The following is a 16,105-nucleotide window of genomic DNA, read 5'->3' on the forward strand; positions in this document are numbered from 1 at the left end:
AATCTGAGTTGTTTTTCTTTTTTGTTTAAAATTATTGTTTTGAGTTGTGGAATGTAGCTTTGTGTCTTCCACTCTCTGAATCACCCGGAAACTTCGTCATCACTGTAGAGTTATTTGATTTATTCATATTTCCTGAGAAGGCACCCACTTGTTATTGGCCTGCAAGCGAAAGAGATTCCTCAGTACCACTGGATCAGTTGGTCTTCAAAACAAGGGATGAGTCATTTAATCCCTTGGTGAACCGGGCTGTTTTCCATTATTTCGTTCTTGTTTTTCTTCTTTCTGTGTTCATCCTTTGAGTCATTTGGAAGTGCATGTGAGTGCATGTGAGTGCATGTGAGTGCACTAGTGCTTGCCATATTTTGATTTCAACATACACTGTTCCTTGAAGTACAAAATAGTTCCTCAGCTTGATATCTGAAGGTGGCCTATGTACTTGCTTGATACACAGCAGATATGGGCTTTTCCTTCCTTCAAGTAGGTGCATTTAAAATTTTGCATTTCTCACTTCCTGTGTGTATCAAATACAGTAAGTGAGAGCTGTTCGTTGTGCCTGGTGAAGTGCTTAATCCCAATTTCTGCTCAGTTCATAATAACTAGAAATAAGTTCTGGGGTTGTTAAATGCGGAGGGGAGTTGTGAGGTGAAGGTTTGGGTGACAGTAACAGGATTTGAAAGATTTCTTTTTTTTCTAGTCTTTTTTTGGGGAAAAAAAGAGAAAATCTTAAATTGCACTCTTCATTGTGTATGGTGCTGTAGTCTAGCACTCCAAAAAACATTTTGTCACTTCTTCTGCTTTTATAAAATCTCATTGGAATCAAAGCTGCCACTTCTGTAGTAGTGTTCACCCCAGAGGTCCCTGAAGGTGGCACCTGAAATATGCTGCCCAAGACTCCTGAAGAAAGTATGTCTTTTTTGAAGACTCAGAACTTTGCAGGCTCCCTTACTTTGAGACAGTTCTGTAATATTCTCTTTTCAGGGATGCGTCTTTTTACAGCTGCGTTGTATTTTGTTTCCTAAGAAACTTCACAGATAACTCATATTGTGTTTGTGTTTTGATTCCCTCCATTTTATATTGTATTTTCTTAAATCCGATTAGTCAATTGTTTTCTTAGACTAAAACAACGTTGGCACTCACGGCTATTTGTCTTCTAGAGTGCTTAATCCTGGTCACTTTTTTATGAAACTCCAGTCCACTGTACTTTAAACAAAAGAACTAGAACAGGTTTTCATCTGTGATAAATGGACTTGAAAGTTTGCTTTTGTCATTTTAATCCAAAAGAGGAGCAATTCTGCCTTCTTATGACAGGGTATATGTACCAGTTGCAAAGTTAACTTCAGAAGTTTGTTTTCGGATGTTAGTATATAGTGAAGTGGGGCAAAAGCTGATGAAGAAAAATAATAATAAAAAAAAGGAAGTAAAAAATATTAGGGTTTTCCTTTAAGCAATAATGTCATTGTCCGTTATAGCAAGTGACAAGCAGCTTTCTCAAGCACTCTGCCAGTCTGTCTTTGCAGACGCAGTTGGTATGGCATGCTGTGAAGTGAGTGACATTGAAGAAATGAGCAATCTGTTTATGGCAGTAGAGAAATTCAGAGTTCTTATGTTCAGTTGTAATAAATCACAGAAAGAAAGAAAAGTAATAGACCGTGTGTTATTATTACTTTTGAGAAGAGACATCGGAATTCAAAGGAATTCATCTAATGAGCTTTTTTAATGGAATATTAATAAAAATATTGTCAATAAGAAGCAAAATTATGGAAACTCTGCTATGGACTCCAAAAGCCGCACTAAAAATTACACATTAAAAAGTAGTTACATCATCTATTTATATTTTTAATTCTGAATTTAATCTGCATATGTGGCCCAATTATGTTTTATATCATAATTGTTTTTCTTTGTTTTCAATTTTTTGTGATATTTTAAGAAAACCCTCTACAGTTTCAAAATTGTATTTCTTTCATTATATGTCTTGAGTCTTTTCAGTCGAAATTATAAATACCAGGTTGAGGGGTATCAGAGGTTTTATATTCTTTATATAGTGCAATTACAGAACAATAATGATGCTTCTTTGGCTTGGAAATCTAAAAATCCTTACTCTGTCTTCAGGAAATTGTCATGTTAATAGGGCATTCAATAAGGAGATTTATGACTTTTTTACACCTACCACTTCAAATATATTCGCCTCTTTGGAAAAGGTATTGGAAATGTTAAATAATGAAAGGAAAAATCCTTTAGCAATTTATTAAATTTCTTGATTATATTTGAGTCTAATATGCCAAACAATGCTGACATGGCTTGGTGGCTCTCTTAAGTGTATTTTATATCTCTATGATTTATTACCAAAGGATAGCATCTGCACTAGAGAAACAGTACAGTGAAAAAAAAGAATGAGGGGAAAGCATAAAAAAAAATTCTTAAAATAATGTGAATCTTTTGGTTTGGAAGGCTGCTGAAATGTGGCATTGGTTGGCAGTCCTCCATCCCCAAATTCACTAATTGACCATAATTAGAATAAATCTGTCTTTCCCCCCCCTTAAATTAAAATCTTAAATTATTATTCTGAATCAGCAAAATCATTGCAAAAAAGCTGAATTGACAGCACACCTATTTTTAAATAGAAACAATATATTGAATTTCTAATTCTTCTTGAAAGTTACTACAGAAAATATTAAATTCTGTATTTCATAATTTGTCTGCAAATTTAATGGACACTCTTTTTTTTCCTTTTTGGGTCTGGATTTTTTATATACAACATCACTTGTTGAGAGAAATATAGAGTATTTCACCCATGAAGGGCAAAACCATAAAATTATATGAAATATGAATGTCTTTTCCATGAGTAAAAGAAACATAGTCACACTTTATGGGTGAGATGTTCTATTTATTCTATGGAGATTAATTTCAGTTTATGTTAGATTAAGCCCCTTTGATTGTAAATCTTCTTTATTTGCTGCTTCAAAGGGGTGAAAGGAAGAACTGCTGAGAGTTAAAGTTCACATCTAGAGCTTTATTGTGTAATATATTTCAGATTCCTTTTAAATGGTTCACTTTTGTTTGATACTATATTGGCAGAATGAAATGTGAATGTTGGTCTTCCAAATAGCGTCCTGATGTACACTATATCCATTTTCCCTTTTTAGTTGTATATAAAGGCTGTTCACATAATTGATCATTCATTCATATGTTACTATAGTAGCTCCTGGTATGGCTCGTGGTATATTTAATATGAAAAGACAGCTTTATGTATATATACATGAATTATTTATGTATGTAGGAAAATATACATATAAAATATGTATGTGTGCATTTATACATTATATAGTTACTTTTTACTAATTATTTTATTTAATAAAGTTATTTACCCCCACACACATTCTTTATAACATTTCAGCACATGTACATAATGAAAAAATCAATAATTTTTCTTCATAATCATTTTCCTGCAAATAACAAATTCCCCACTCGAACACATTTCATTCTTCCTTACCTTCAAGAAGTATTTTGATGTTTCATTGCACAGCAAGGACCAATAAACCCAGGCTTTGTGTAGGGGCAGTTGTCAGAGATGATTTTAAACTGTTATAGTATGTTATGCCTCAGGAGATGAAGGATTAAGTTGGTTTTCTACATTCAATATATATTAATAAACGATTTTACACGGATGTGGTAGCTGTTCTTACTAATAAACTAATACGTTTTATATTGATAATTCATTGATGCTGCTTACTTTAAACTGTAATTTATATAAAATGCAGTAGATACCGTAGATACTTTAATCTCCCTGTTTTCAGTTATGCATTCAGAGCTTAAATTGCGAAGCTTTATTAATACCATTATTGAAGTTTTGGTTTATTATTTTACATAATTTTGCTCTTCTTCCTCAACAAAATTATTTTGGTTACATTTTTAATAGTAATTTTAAACGTGCTCTTCTAGAGACTTCTTACAGCGTGCTTTTGGCAGTATACTGGTTTTGTTAAGGCTCATTTCCCTTTCATGTATTTCTCTTAACTTTGATAGAGCAGTCCAAATGTTCTGTGCCACAACATCCAGTGGTCCTGTGGAAACCAGTCAGAAAGCTCCATGGCACAGGGGTACCGTTTTAATTTGCCCGTGACCTTTATTTTGGCTCCTCTGCAATGCTACAGATCTCCACTGCCAAAACCAGTCTCAAAACAGAAAAGCTGCTACCATCAAAAACATTTACCAGCCAATGAGCCACCTAAAGGCAACAAGCATCTTTTACTACAATAAATCTTCATTACTTCCAAAACAAGTTACACTCTACATGCAAAACAGCTGGAGCATCTCAGCCTGTGCATCTAATCCTTTGGTTATAATTTGCTGTATACACAGGCATGCATTGTGCTACTAAGTGTCAGTGTTTGGGTGAATCAGTCCATGAATACCTACCACCAATACTGTGCTGCCCCATTCAGTATAGGTGTTCTGGGTAGAAGTACTTGAGTAAAGGCAGCTCATACACTTTGATTTTTGTTGTTGTTATTTATATTGCTATTTATCTAAGCAGTAAAACAATCACATTCTATAACTCCATTCTTCTCCCATAATAGCTACATAATTTTATTTTATTTTTATATAGAAATAAAATATATATTCACATATATTTCGCACATGTACACTTAATTTTTTTTTGAGTGGAGTCGCAGTGTACATATATAAGTGGTCCGGGTGGGTGTGGTGCAAACTTCTTGGATATTTTAGAAAATAGTGTCATTGGGATAATTCAGACTTACCTTGTGGAAGTAATAGTGAGCTTGGATCACACATGTCCTTCCTTACTTTTTGGTTGTTGTTTGGCTGGGCAGCTAGAGGTGGCCTGAGGGTTAGTTAATGGGAATTCCTCAAAAAAGTAAAAAGATACGAACTATGCAACAGAATCCAGCTGCAGCGGATCGACAGTATCATCTCATGATCACAGTCGGGTTAGAGTTGTACAGGAAGCACCTAAAAGCTAGTGCTAACTTTGTGGAGTTGGAATAAATTGGAAGATTGAGCGTGTAGCCATATAGGAGGTGATTTCTTAAAGGGGCTTTACTTTGAATACTTGTTAAGATGTAACACAGGTCATACGCTAAAAGAAATGATGCTTGGATCAGATACTGTTAGATGATATGAAATTCCACACCCACCTGAGTACTACTGATTCAAAAATGTTTTGTCAAGTTCTGAGATTTAAGCACTTCTGCCATTTAAAAAAAAATCACTTAAGAATTTTTGCTCATGTCTGAGTGTGCCTCCTGTAGTGACCAGTGCAGTGATGCAGTTATGTGATATCTTCAAAGCTAGGCTGTGTCTGAGATTTTATTATGGCTCTTTTCTTTAAAAAAAGTTACAATATCCTTGTGTTTTCCAGGTATTTTTCTTCATACGGCAAGGGAATAAGATCTTTTTCTGAGGAATTCCTTTACAATCTTCCTGCTATAGTCAATAATAGTCCTCCAGGATAGAAATAAATTTTCATCTTCATATCCATCTACCCTGTGGGAGATGAAATTCTGTAGAAAGGTCTGTTACACTGATCTGCCAAACTTCTCTTTGCTTCATAAAAACATCTAATCTCTCTGATTCTAACGTACAGAAAAACAGGAATTTATTACATGGGAGCAGAGTCCCCCCCTAGCCCATTGTCTCTGAAAATATTTCATTTATAAAGCTTGGGATCAGCAATGATCAATGTCTCACCTGCCAGGGAAGGATAATGTGTTGACATACTTTCTGAACTGAATTTTTACTCAACAGCCCGATTACTCTGTCCGTGGCTCCATCTCAGCCTTCCTTCTTCCTTTTATTTTATTCTAAGTGAGATAAGTACCAGTTACATCTGTTTCCAAGCAGAAGTATTCAGTTTCTGTATGACGCTAAGACACAGATGTTATGAAAAGAAGAACTGTAGTATTTTCCTGCACCAGGAGTAGGAAATTCTTTAGATGTGGTCTCCTACTCTCCTCAGTTAAAAGGACTGCTCTGATACTAGGTGGAAATCTTCGCAAAGGTTTGAAGTTTCCTTGGGGTATAACTTGAGTCTGCACTGACGATAGTTGATAGGCATTAGGCTGGTATTGAAGAGCACTATGTTGAAATGCAGGAATCTGAAATCATTGAAACCTATTCTTTTCGGTTTCCTTTTCTTTTTTTTTTTTTTTTTAAATACATGTTGAATACTCAATAGAAAAGCTTATACCATTTAACAGTTGAGTTTATTCTAAATTCTGATCCCTATTGTATACACTGTCAGCCTTTTCTCACCTTCGAATAACCATGTATTAGTGTTTTCTATACCTGCAGAGCTGTTCATGGCAATTACTTTGCTGTGTGAACTGCAGAAAAGGGTATACAGATTTTCTATTGCCATCTTTAAGAAGTTTTGCATATATTAAATAAAAATGCTTTCAGTTGACTCTCCATATATGAATGTATTTTTTAATCCATGAGGTAGGGTATTTCCATTATGCCCTTGTAATGTTTGTAAATCTTCATTTAAAACCTCGGTCAGTAATTTTATGAACTGCATCTCTATGCAGATGCCATTCCTGTTAATCAGCCATGACACAGTTAAAAAAAACTAGTGTGGATATCCTTTACCTTGCATTCTTACCAAACATAGAGTTCTGCCTGGGAGGACCAGACTAGTAGCAGGCCATATATATTTCGTTTTAACTGTTATTCTTCTTTTTATAAGGTTGGTAGTTGTGAACATGTGAGAAGTGAATTTTAGGGGCAATTATGTGACTTTCATAAGACACTTCATGAAAGATTTATTTATGGGAATATATGGGTTTTCAGGACTGCATCCAAAAATAGCATTTTAATCACTGTTGTCTGGATAAGAAGAATTATCCATGTAATTAGTTTCAAATGAACTTGAAAGGTGTTGCTTAACTTGTCTAAATTCCATCTGAGAGACAAATAAATAAATACAAATTTGCATTTAAATGATTTTTAGAAATACTTGAAGTTTTAAATACCGTCGTAGATAATTTACTTCATATTCACACATTTATTTCACTTTCCAGTTTGGAAAGCGTGAACTGAAGGCTTGAACCCTTTATATGGCTTTAAGATTAGAAGGTTCACAGTTGAATTAAAGTTTCCTTGGGCTCCTTCATTTCATGCAGAAACTGGGGGGGGAAAGTTGGAGCTCAGGAGCTATTGGTTTATTAAAACAACAGGGGCAGGAAAAACCTGACTCAGAATGGGACATAGATCTAGGCTGATGGAAAAAAGCCCTGCCATATTTAAGTAGGTACAACAATAAAATATGTGTAGCTGAAGAGGGAAAGGTTGGCCAGCTATTAGTTGATTGGTTCCAGAAAATGGAGTGTGAGGTGCAGCCAGCGCATGGAACTGCTGATACTGGTAGTATTTCTCACGATTAGCAAGAATAAGAGAAGGGCATTCCTGATCACCTAGACAGTAATGCTGGCTTAGTAGGCAGTGTCTTTCACTGGCTGTGGCAGCCAGAGCTCTCTTAGACCAGGAAATAAGCACTACTGGCTGATAGGTCTTGGCTCCGCAGGGTCAACCAAGATTTATTTCCCTGACCCCACACACTGCATTACCATGGACTGGAAGCTGCATATCCTACTCCATTGCTAGCCAAGACTACTTTCCTCTAAGTCTTCACACATTTTAATTTGGAACCGTAACACTTCATTCCCAGAATCATTCAGAATTGCTAATTATTGAAATATTCCTACTTACAACAGTGTTTGTATAACTGTGATTCAGAGCAATTTAATTAATCATTAAAAACATAAAAAATTTTATACTGCTCTCATACATATCAGACTCCTAATAGTATGTTTACAGTGCTTTGTACTTCAGATAATCCTGTTGAAATCTTTGGAGCTGCTTGTCATGTGTATATTAGTTAACGCAAGTAAGGATGGCTGAGCCTAGCACATAATCATAATAATAAACAAAATGTTCTTGTCAAGTACAATGAGAGAAATCAATTGCTGTGCAATAATTGCTATTCAAAGTCATGGTTTTAGAAAAATAATTGTTCAATTATTTTTATTTTAGAATTGTGCTTGCTTTATAACATATCAATTAAAATGTGCTCTATTTGCCAATAAAAAGATAGTAAATAATATGTCAGAAAAACAGTTCTTAGAAAAACAGTATATGTGATCTCTTAGGAAACTTTTACAATACTAATTTAAAAACATTAACTTGGATAAGAGACTCATTTTCTTTGCATGTGTCTACATTAAAAAGCTTTTTGTCATCTTTTTTTTTCCTGAATACTATTATTTTTTGTTCATGCTTAAAAAACCCCATAGTTAATATGAAAGAGAAACATAAATGCAGTGTAGGTTCACAGTTAAGATTGCCGTTTAGTGAAGTGTACATTTTTGTGCTCTTGGCAAAGGTAGTGAGATTAAGGGGCATGAGGTTTGTGGATCTAGAGGGATATTTAACTATTGTCACACTCAGCACAGCGGGGTTCAAGTAATTAAGCAATAGTTGCCTTGATGGCCCCACTCCTATTTTCAGAGAAAGACTTGGGAGGGGCTTTTAAAGTATGTGTAAGTATATGCATGTGGGCAGTCAGTGAGACCTATGCACCTAAGCAACTTTATGAAAGTAATCTTTGGGTGCTTATGTCTCTATTAGTAAGCAGTATGGACTAATAAGAGATCATCTGTTGAGTAAAATGGTGCTGAGGACCTGACATCCACACTATATGCATCTTGTCATTTTTTTGCTTTGGACTAGCTCTAGTTTAGTTCCATGGACTGAAAGCCCATTTGTGTCTGGAATGTACATTGCACATCTTCCAGTTCAGTTTCTACATCATGAGCTCCAAGATTGCTCCACAGTATGAGCCAAAGCACAACAGTGGTGACAATCGGGGGATTTGTTCCAAAGCCCACTCCAGATCCAGAGTAAATCAGCAACGCAGGCATACCCCTAGGAGTCTAAGGATCTGTCTACCGCATGTGTTTGAGCATGGTGACAGTATAACGATGGTAGTGTGACGCTGCAGCCGAGCTAACAGACCATCGGTTTTCTTGTGAGCTGTTAGAATAGTCTTGGCAAACTGTGCTGGCACAGATATGTTGATCCAAAGGTGAGCTTAACCGGGGATAGCTTAAGAGACTGCACTATGCTCAGCTGTGTGGAGCCGCTGTACTTTGTCCCCTGTTGTAAGATGAGTAAATGTGATGGGTGCTTGAAGTAGAATCCCACACAGTTTTTAATTTTAATAGGATTAAAAGTATACTAGATTTAAAGTAAAGTTTGAAAAAGTGTTTGCTTTCATCCAATATGGAAATTTATGCTGAATTATTATGCAAATTAGTGGCTTAAGTAAAATCATAGAAACAACAATTATTCATGCATGAATGTTTACATACATTTTTGGACATTTTAATTTCTCTTTGCATGTTAAATAATAAGAGAATGAGAAAAGACATAGAGAAGGATGGAACATTTTGTTTTGTTCTATTTACCTTCCATTTACAATATTGGTCCTTAAAATACTTATATTTGATTCATGAAATAGTTCCTTTTACATCACTGCAAAAATAAGTACAGTATTTCATTTTAACGCAAGTACTCTTTTGATACAATATGTAACTTACAGGCATTAATATGTAATGAAAAAAAAGGAATTCTGTACTGTATTTATAATGCAGTCATAGAGCTTAAGGCACAAATGTGTCATCAATTCATCTAGTCCAACCACACTGACCATTACATTTCACAGATTTTCCCCTGTATTTATCCCTGTAATTTGAGATTGTTTAAAGACGATCTACAGGTTTCGTTTTAATTTACAGATACCAAGCAGCAACGTATCCACTAATTCCCTTTACGGTTTGTGCTAGTGATTAATGTTAGTTTTTAGTCTGCCTCCGAATCACACACAGAGAAAATCGTTTCTCAGTTGTGGAAAACGCTGCCCTCTTACTCCTCAGCCAGGTCTGTGAACTCCACTAAGTACGTCTAAATATGAGCTCTGTAAGTTAAAAATGTACTCTGTACATTGCAAAAATAGTTACACAGGCAGCAATTATTCCTTGCAGTTTTCCTTTTCTGTGTTCTATTAAATGAGTATTTCTTTCTGCATAGTACCTAGAGCCCTTCTGGGAAGATCATCTGTCTGGCCTAGACCTTTTTTACTGCTAGACCCTGTTGTTCTCTTGCAGCCCTTCCTTGGCCACTTCCCTCTGCTGCATTGGACATAATCTACTTATATTCAGGCTTCCTCTTCAGTTCATCCGTTCTCTTAATTGTTTATTGTCTCCTACTTAATCCTAAGATGATAACTGTCAAACAGCCTGTAATACACACCACCTATGACGAACTGCTCATTTTCAAGGATGCTTTTTTAGTGTTTCCCCTTATTTTGTTCCACATGGTTTGAAGGGGCAACTGTGGAAAGCTATGTCATTATCTTCTGGCAGATCATTTCTTTGTTCTAGAGGCTACAAAATCCTGATAATGCTTGGGCTGCTGTGGTTTTAAGTGTGTCTTAGCATGATAATTGTCTTATTGGGAGGATTTACATTCATAAGTGCAGAAAGTCATTCACTCTGTACTCTGGGTCAGCGTTTCATAAGCCATCTGCATTGCAAAGGCATTTATCTGTTTATTCGATGTCATTCAGAGTCTCAGCTAGAGAGTCAGAAATGGTGGACCAACCATGTGGACGAGTCTGTGTAAGCACATTTATTTTTTGTACTCCCTGTTTACCATCTATCTGTTTTCTGTATCTTACATTATCTGTTCATTGCAGCATAGTCAAATCTTTTTTTCGGTATATGTAACATTATTTTATGATACAGAAAATCAGTCATAATAATGTCTGAGTTTAATTCAAATGTGTCTGCTTCCAGCCATTGTCTCTTACCATGCGTTTCTGTGCCAGATGAATGACAGCCTTGGTATTTTCTCCCCATGGAAACTCGTATACACTGTAGGCAAGTCACCACTTGATCTTTTTGAAAAGTGAAATGATTAAGCTTGTTAAATCACTGTCAGTAAAAGATTTTCTCCAACCGTTGAATATTTTTTGTGATTCTTCTCTCTATTCTCTCCATGTTTCCAACCTCCTTTAAAAAAATGCAAATACCAGAATTTCAAGAACAAGTCTGATAGTATCTGTTTTGGTGATACCTTGTAGAGTGATAAATTAATCTCCCAAGTGCTGCTTACTGCTGCGCACCTGAGTGTCTAAGGTTGTTTTAATCCTTTTTATTTCAGCGTCTCAGGAGCAATTCAAACTGAGTTGATCATTCACACTGATCTCTAAATTATTTTGGGAATTGCTTCATTCCAAGGGGAATGCATATCCTTTGCTTTCTAAATGAGGCCTGGATTCCTTGTCCTTGTAAATACAACTTAGCAGTCATTGTGTTTAAAAAAAAAAAAATTAAAAAATTGCTGAAATAGGTCCAGTTGACCAATTGGCACACTGTATGAGTTCTTTGTCCTCATTACCATTAACCATTTTTTTCCAGTCTTTGTGTCATGCATAGACCTCCCAGCTATTATATATCAGTCTCATCAAAACTAACTGGATCTGACACTCTGGGAACCTTGCAAACCCATCTAGAAATTTCCTTTTCTCATGTTGGTCCCCTTCTGACAATTTCTTTTTTAGCTGTCACCTGGGCAATTTTTAATTAATTTATTTTGCACTGCACTGATCTCTATTTTGCCACACTATTTGTGATTGTGCTTTCTTCTCTTATATCTCTGTCTCAAGAAAAGAGCTAAGAAGTATACTGGGGGGTTGGAGAGCATCCATCTATACTTGTCCTGCTGTTATACTGTTTCCCTATGATGTTAATGTCTTTATTACGTCTTCTTTCAACTCCCTATTGTTTCAAAACCAAAATGAGCTTATTTCTACTACCATTCCATTCCCCTAGCCAAGTGGACTGCACTCCTTCATATGTTTTTAGTTCAACCTTGTGTTTTTGAGATGAGGTGGTGGTTGCTTCAAGATATAGACATACTATAGATTTATGCACTGGCATCCCAATGCTTTCTGTTTTGTTCTTTATTCCTTTCCTGATCTCTCCTAACATCCTATTTGCTGTTTGGACTGCCACTAAACATTCAGTTGATATGTTCAAAGAACTATCTGCAATGACTTCAAGACCATTTTCTTGCGTGGTAATTGCTAATTTAGAACCTATCATTGTGTATTTGTAGCTAGAGACTTTTTTTTTTTCTTGTGCACATTGCCTTCAGTTCATTGGCACTGAATTTAATTCTCTTATTTTATTGCCAAGTCACTCAATATTGTCAGATCCTTTGCAGTCAGCTTTAATTTTTATTGCCCTAAATAAACGAAGGCTGTTATCTCACCACAGTCTGGAACCAGGTTAGTTTGACAAAATCTGTTTTCCATGTCTGTCTTCTCTTCGTTAACATGAATTTTGATATTTTTTTTCTTTCTGATTATTTATATTTAAAAAAAAACAGAGAAGAAACTCAAATATTTCATGTTTACTTGCCAAGAAAAGATCATACAAAAGTGTTAAGTAAACATTTCACATTATCAACGCTATAATTTCCAATTATTTATATTATTTTATGGGTATGTCTTTGAAACACTTGTTTCTGATTTTGACTTTGCGTGTAAACTAAACAATGTTTTGACTGATGACAGAAAAGTACAATGCGTGACCCAACTCCATTGATGTACAGAGCACAGAAGCAATTTGGCTGCAGTTTTTCAGCCAGAACTCTCAAGTTTTTTTCTTCTACTAGCTTAAGAGAATTGTTCAAGAAATTAATAAAGGTGAAGGACAGAATTTTCTAAGGAAAGAGATTCTGTTCCTGTTCATAATGAAGCAGTCACACAGTGCAAGGCTCTCTTAATTTCTTGTGTCCGGTTCTCTTGAATACACTAATCTTTTTCAAATTCCAGGAGCTTTGAGTTCATCATTCTAAACAGAGCTGCTGATGTTTCCCTAATTTATTTTTTTGGAAGGACTATAGAGGAGGAGTAGAGTAAGTGAGATGGCTTACCCTTACTTCAAGCACAGCATGCTAATTTATAGCAACATGTCAGTGATGTTGCCCCTAAGCATCTGTTGCAGTTACTAGCTAGACAGTACAGTAGGGAAAACATTTCTGGGAAATAGTATTTGTAAGCAGCTATTGGTTTAAAAAGCTTAAAAGATATTGCTGCAAAAGTGGATTCATTCTGTTGGTCAGTGGGGTTTTTTTGTTCTGCTTTTTCCTAGACACCACATATAAATTCACAGTCAACTTATGCTTGCTTTCAAAGGAGACTGGAGAAAGGGAGACAGCCAAAGACAAATTTTAAAAAATGAAATCAGTGCATCAACTGGAGTGATGCATTAAATAAAAAGGTGAACATTCTGTGATGACCAGTTTCTGTCATAACATTCCTTGTGCTACTTAGATATTTTGTTATAAAAAACTCTTAAGAGAAATTCTTCTAGTAAGAAATACTGTGTTAATAAAATGGTGTAGCAATTAAAATGTTCTTATTGCATTAGTTCCTTTCAGCGAAGACCCAGGTAGAAAGATGATTTACACTGAGATTCATTAAAGTATAAGGTTGAGATTTCTCTTCTGAATTCCCTAAGGTTCTTGAACCAGCACTTACCCTATCACATCCTTTTATTACAGATTGTTGACTCTTCCAACAATTTTCTATTGGCAGAATGGTTCTTAGATATGCTGAACTGTTCTGATCCATTGATCAGAACCAATCAAAATTCCAAATACCTTCATTTTTTAAAGGATCTGTGCCAAGAACCAATAAAAGCTCAACGTCGTATTTAAAATGGCCCTACAAGGAGAGAGGGAGAATATATCTTCCTTTCCATAAAAATCCCTAAGTCCCAAAGAGCATTAAAAAACTGCTAAAAAAATGCTGGTGGTTGACATTGGCTGTTAAGAGGAAAGTCAAACTTTACATCTAGAAACAGATCCTTTAACAATTTTTTCCTTTCAGGTTCAGAACAATCAGCCTTCTTGGAGCTAAACAGACAGAATTAAGTGTCATAAGTAAAAAATCAAGCTGTTAATTTTAATTGAGCATTCTATTTCCAAACCACTTTATATATTTGGTACTTTTTTCTTTCAAACTGGGTCTCACTCTGGCAGGCTTTCTCAAGGGTGTTCAAAGAAGAAACTGATAAAAAAGGATTTTGAAAGCTCGTGGTGAAAAGAGTTTTAAGTGAATAAGACACTGATAGAAAGGCATATTGATTTGTATTACTTCAACCATCAAGGATAGCTTGTGTTATGGAGAGTGAGTTTTGAACATACTCAGAGAAATGGTACTTTTTGTTGTTAAATATTCAGTGGTACAGCTGATTCTGTTGCTTGCAGACCAAGGAATGATTGGGTGCTTTCATTCCATTACCTTAATAGTGACATTAAACTACAGTTGCCATAAACTGGTTTCTAATAGTCTCCACATTACGGATAAATATTGAATGCCATGGGCTGTTATTTCTGGAGATGTGTCTTCTAGGTCATAATTACAGTTCTGTTTACAGCATGATACAGGGGAACATCGGTGTTACTGCATGGATAATGATTATATTTTGCATTTATGCACCGTACTCCACTGAACTATACTACTTCAGGGAGTTCTTGATAGTTCCCATATTAGTTAAAGAATACATTTTGAAGCTTTTTGGTAAAAAAAATTAAGGATGACTAGTATAATTCAATAGTTACAGGTTTGTATTAATTGCAAAAATGCACAGCATGTGCTAACATGACTGAAAGTTCTTCACACAAGTAAAAAAAAAGGATGACTAGTATAATTCAATAGTTACAGCAGTGTATTAATTGCAAATGCACAGCAGATGTGCTAACATGACTGAAAGTTCTTCACACAAGTAAAAAATCCAGATATTTTTATAAAAAACTGTCTAAATAAATTATAAGATGTTCTGACTGCTTACATTAGGTGTCAACTTTAGAAGCCTTTTGTCAGTATCCAGAGATTCACTAAAAGAGGTTGAGAGTTCAATGATCTTTCTACAAAAATCCTCTATGGACTAAATGTTACAAATACAAAACTATTGGAGCAAGAGAGAAGGCATATGCTCCGATTGTGAACTGCAGAAGTTTAATAATTTTGATATGTTTTTTTTCTTCTTCTGTTGTGTCTTTGGGACTGTAACGTGGTAATGTTCTTTGGGACGTTTTCCCTGGGCGATTCACTATAGAAATACTCAATTTGATAAAACAGACCTATTGTCATGTGCAAACCTGGTTCCTCAAACTAATTATACTCCCTGCATAGTTATCATTCCTGCATCCCAGGAAATTATTCAGAATTCACAAACTGAGAGAAGTATAAATTGGTATCATTTTTTTGCTATAGTTCATCCTCTTTTTCCATCTGCTGAATGTGGAACGTGCGGTGCATATTTGTTGAGACTGTTGTGGGTATGTGGATAGTTGTAATGGAGCTTATCCCATGCCAATGGAGACAGTAATAGCATTTTATGGAGACAACCACAGCATCAGAGGTGTGCATTCTCTTTTGAGTTTGAACTTGGATGGTTGACTGTTGTTTGTCATCCTGGTAGAGTTTAGTTTTCCTCTATTTTTGTGGGGTTTTTTCCACGCTTAAATGTATTTTCGTTACCTTTGATACCCTAAAAACATAAGCTTTTTCAGACCATTATGTTACAATTACCTTTTTTTTTTTTTGTAATTGCAGTTGTTTCTTATCCTTACTGCTGGTAGCTGCTGTCGTTTGGAAAATCAAACAAACCTGTTGGGCTTCTCGACGGAGAGAGGTATCAATAACTTTAAGATTACTGTTGTAGTTTTATATTTCAGAATAAATTGAGAGCTTTGATGGACAATCGCATCTCCACTTTTCTCCTGTATACACAATTTAAATATCCCTCTAAACATTTTTTTTTTTACCTTGGACTTTTTATGCTAAAGAAAACTTTGTTTCTTCCTCCTGTCAAAAATTAAAGAAATTGCAGCACTAGGTTGCAGAAAGCTATATTTTCTTTATGGTGGAATATTTAGAATAGAATATAATAGAATGGAATAGAATAGAATAGATTAGATTAGATTAAATTAGAATCGAATCGAATCGAAT

General features: G+C 35.2%; 1 protein-coding gene across 1 annotated transcript in view; it reads left to right on the forward strand.

Moving 5' to 3' along the window:
* ATRNL1 (attractin like 1) overlaps nucleotides 1-16,105 on the forward strand; it is a 557,444-nt gene that overhangs the window by 308,853 nt on the left and 232,486 nt on the right. Inside the window, 1 exon segment of the mRNA XM_009277899.1 lies at nucleotides 15,710-15,788. Coding sequence (XP_009276174.1) covers nucleotides 15,710-15,788 — 79 coding nt within the window.

The sequence above is a fragment of the Aptenodytes forsteri genome, unplaced genomic scaffold (genome assembly GCF_000699145.1).
Source record: "Aptenodytes forsteri isolate BGI_AS27 unplaced genomic scaffold, ASM69914v1 Scaffold15, whole genome shotgun sequence".
NCBI lineage: Eukaryota > Metazoa > Chordata > Aves > Sphenisciformes > Spheniscidae > Aptenodytes > Aptenodytes forsteri.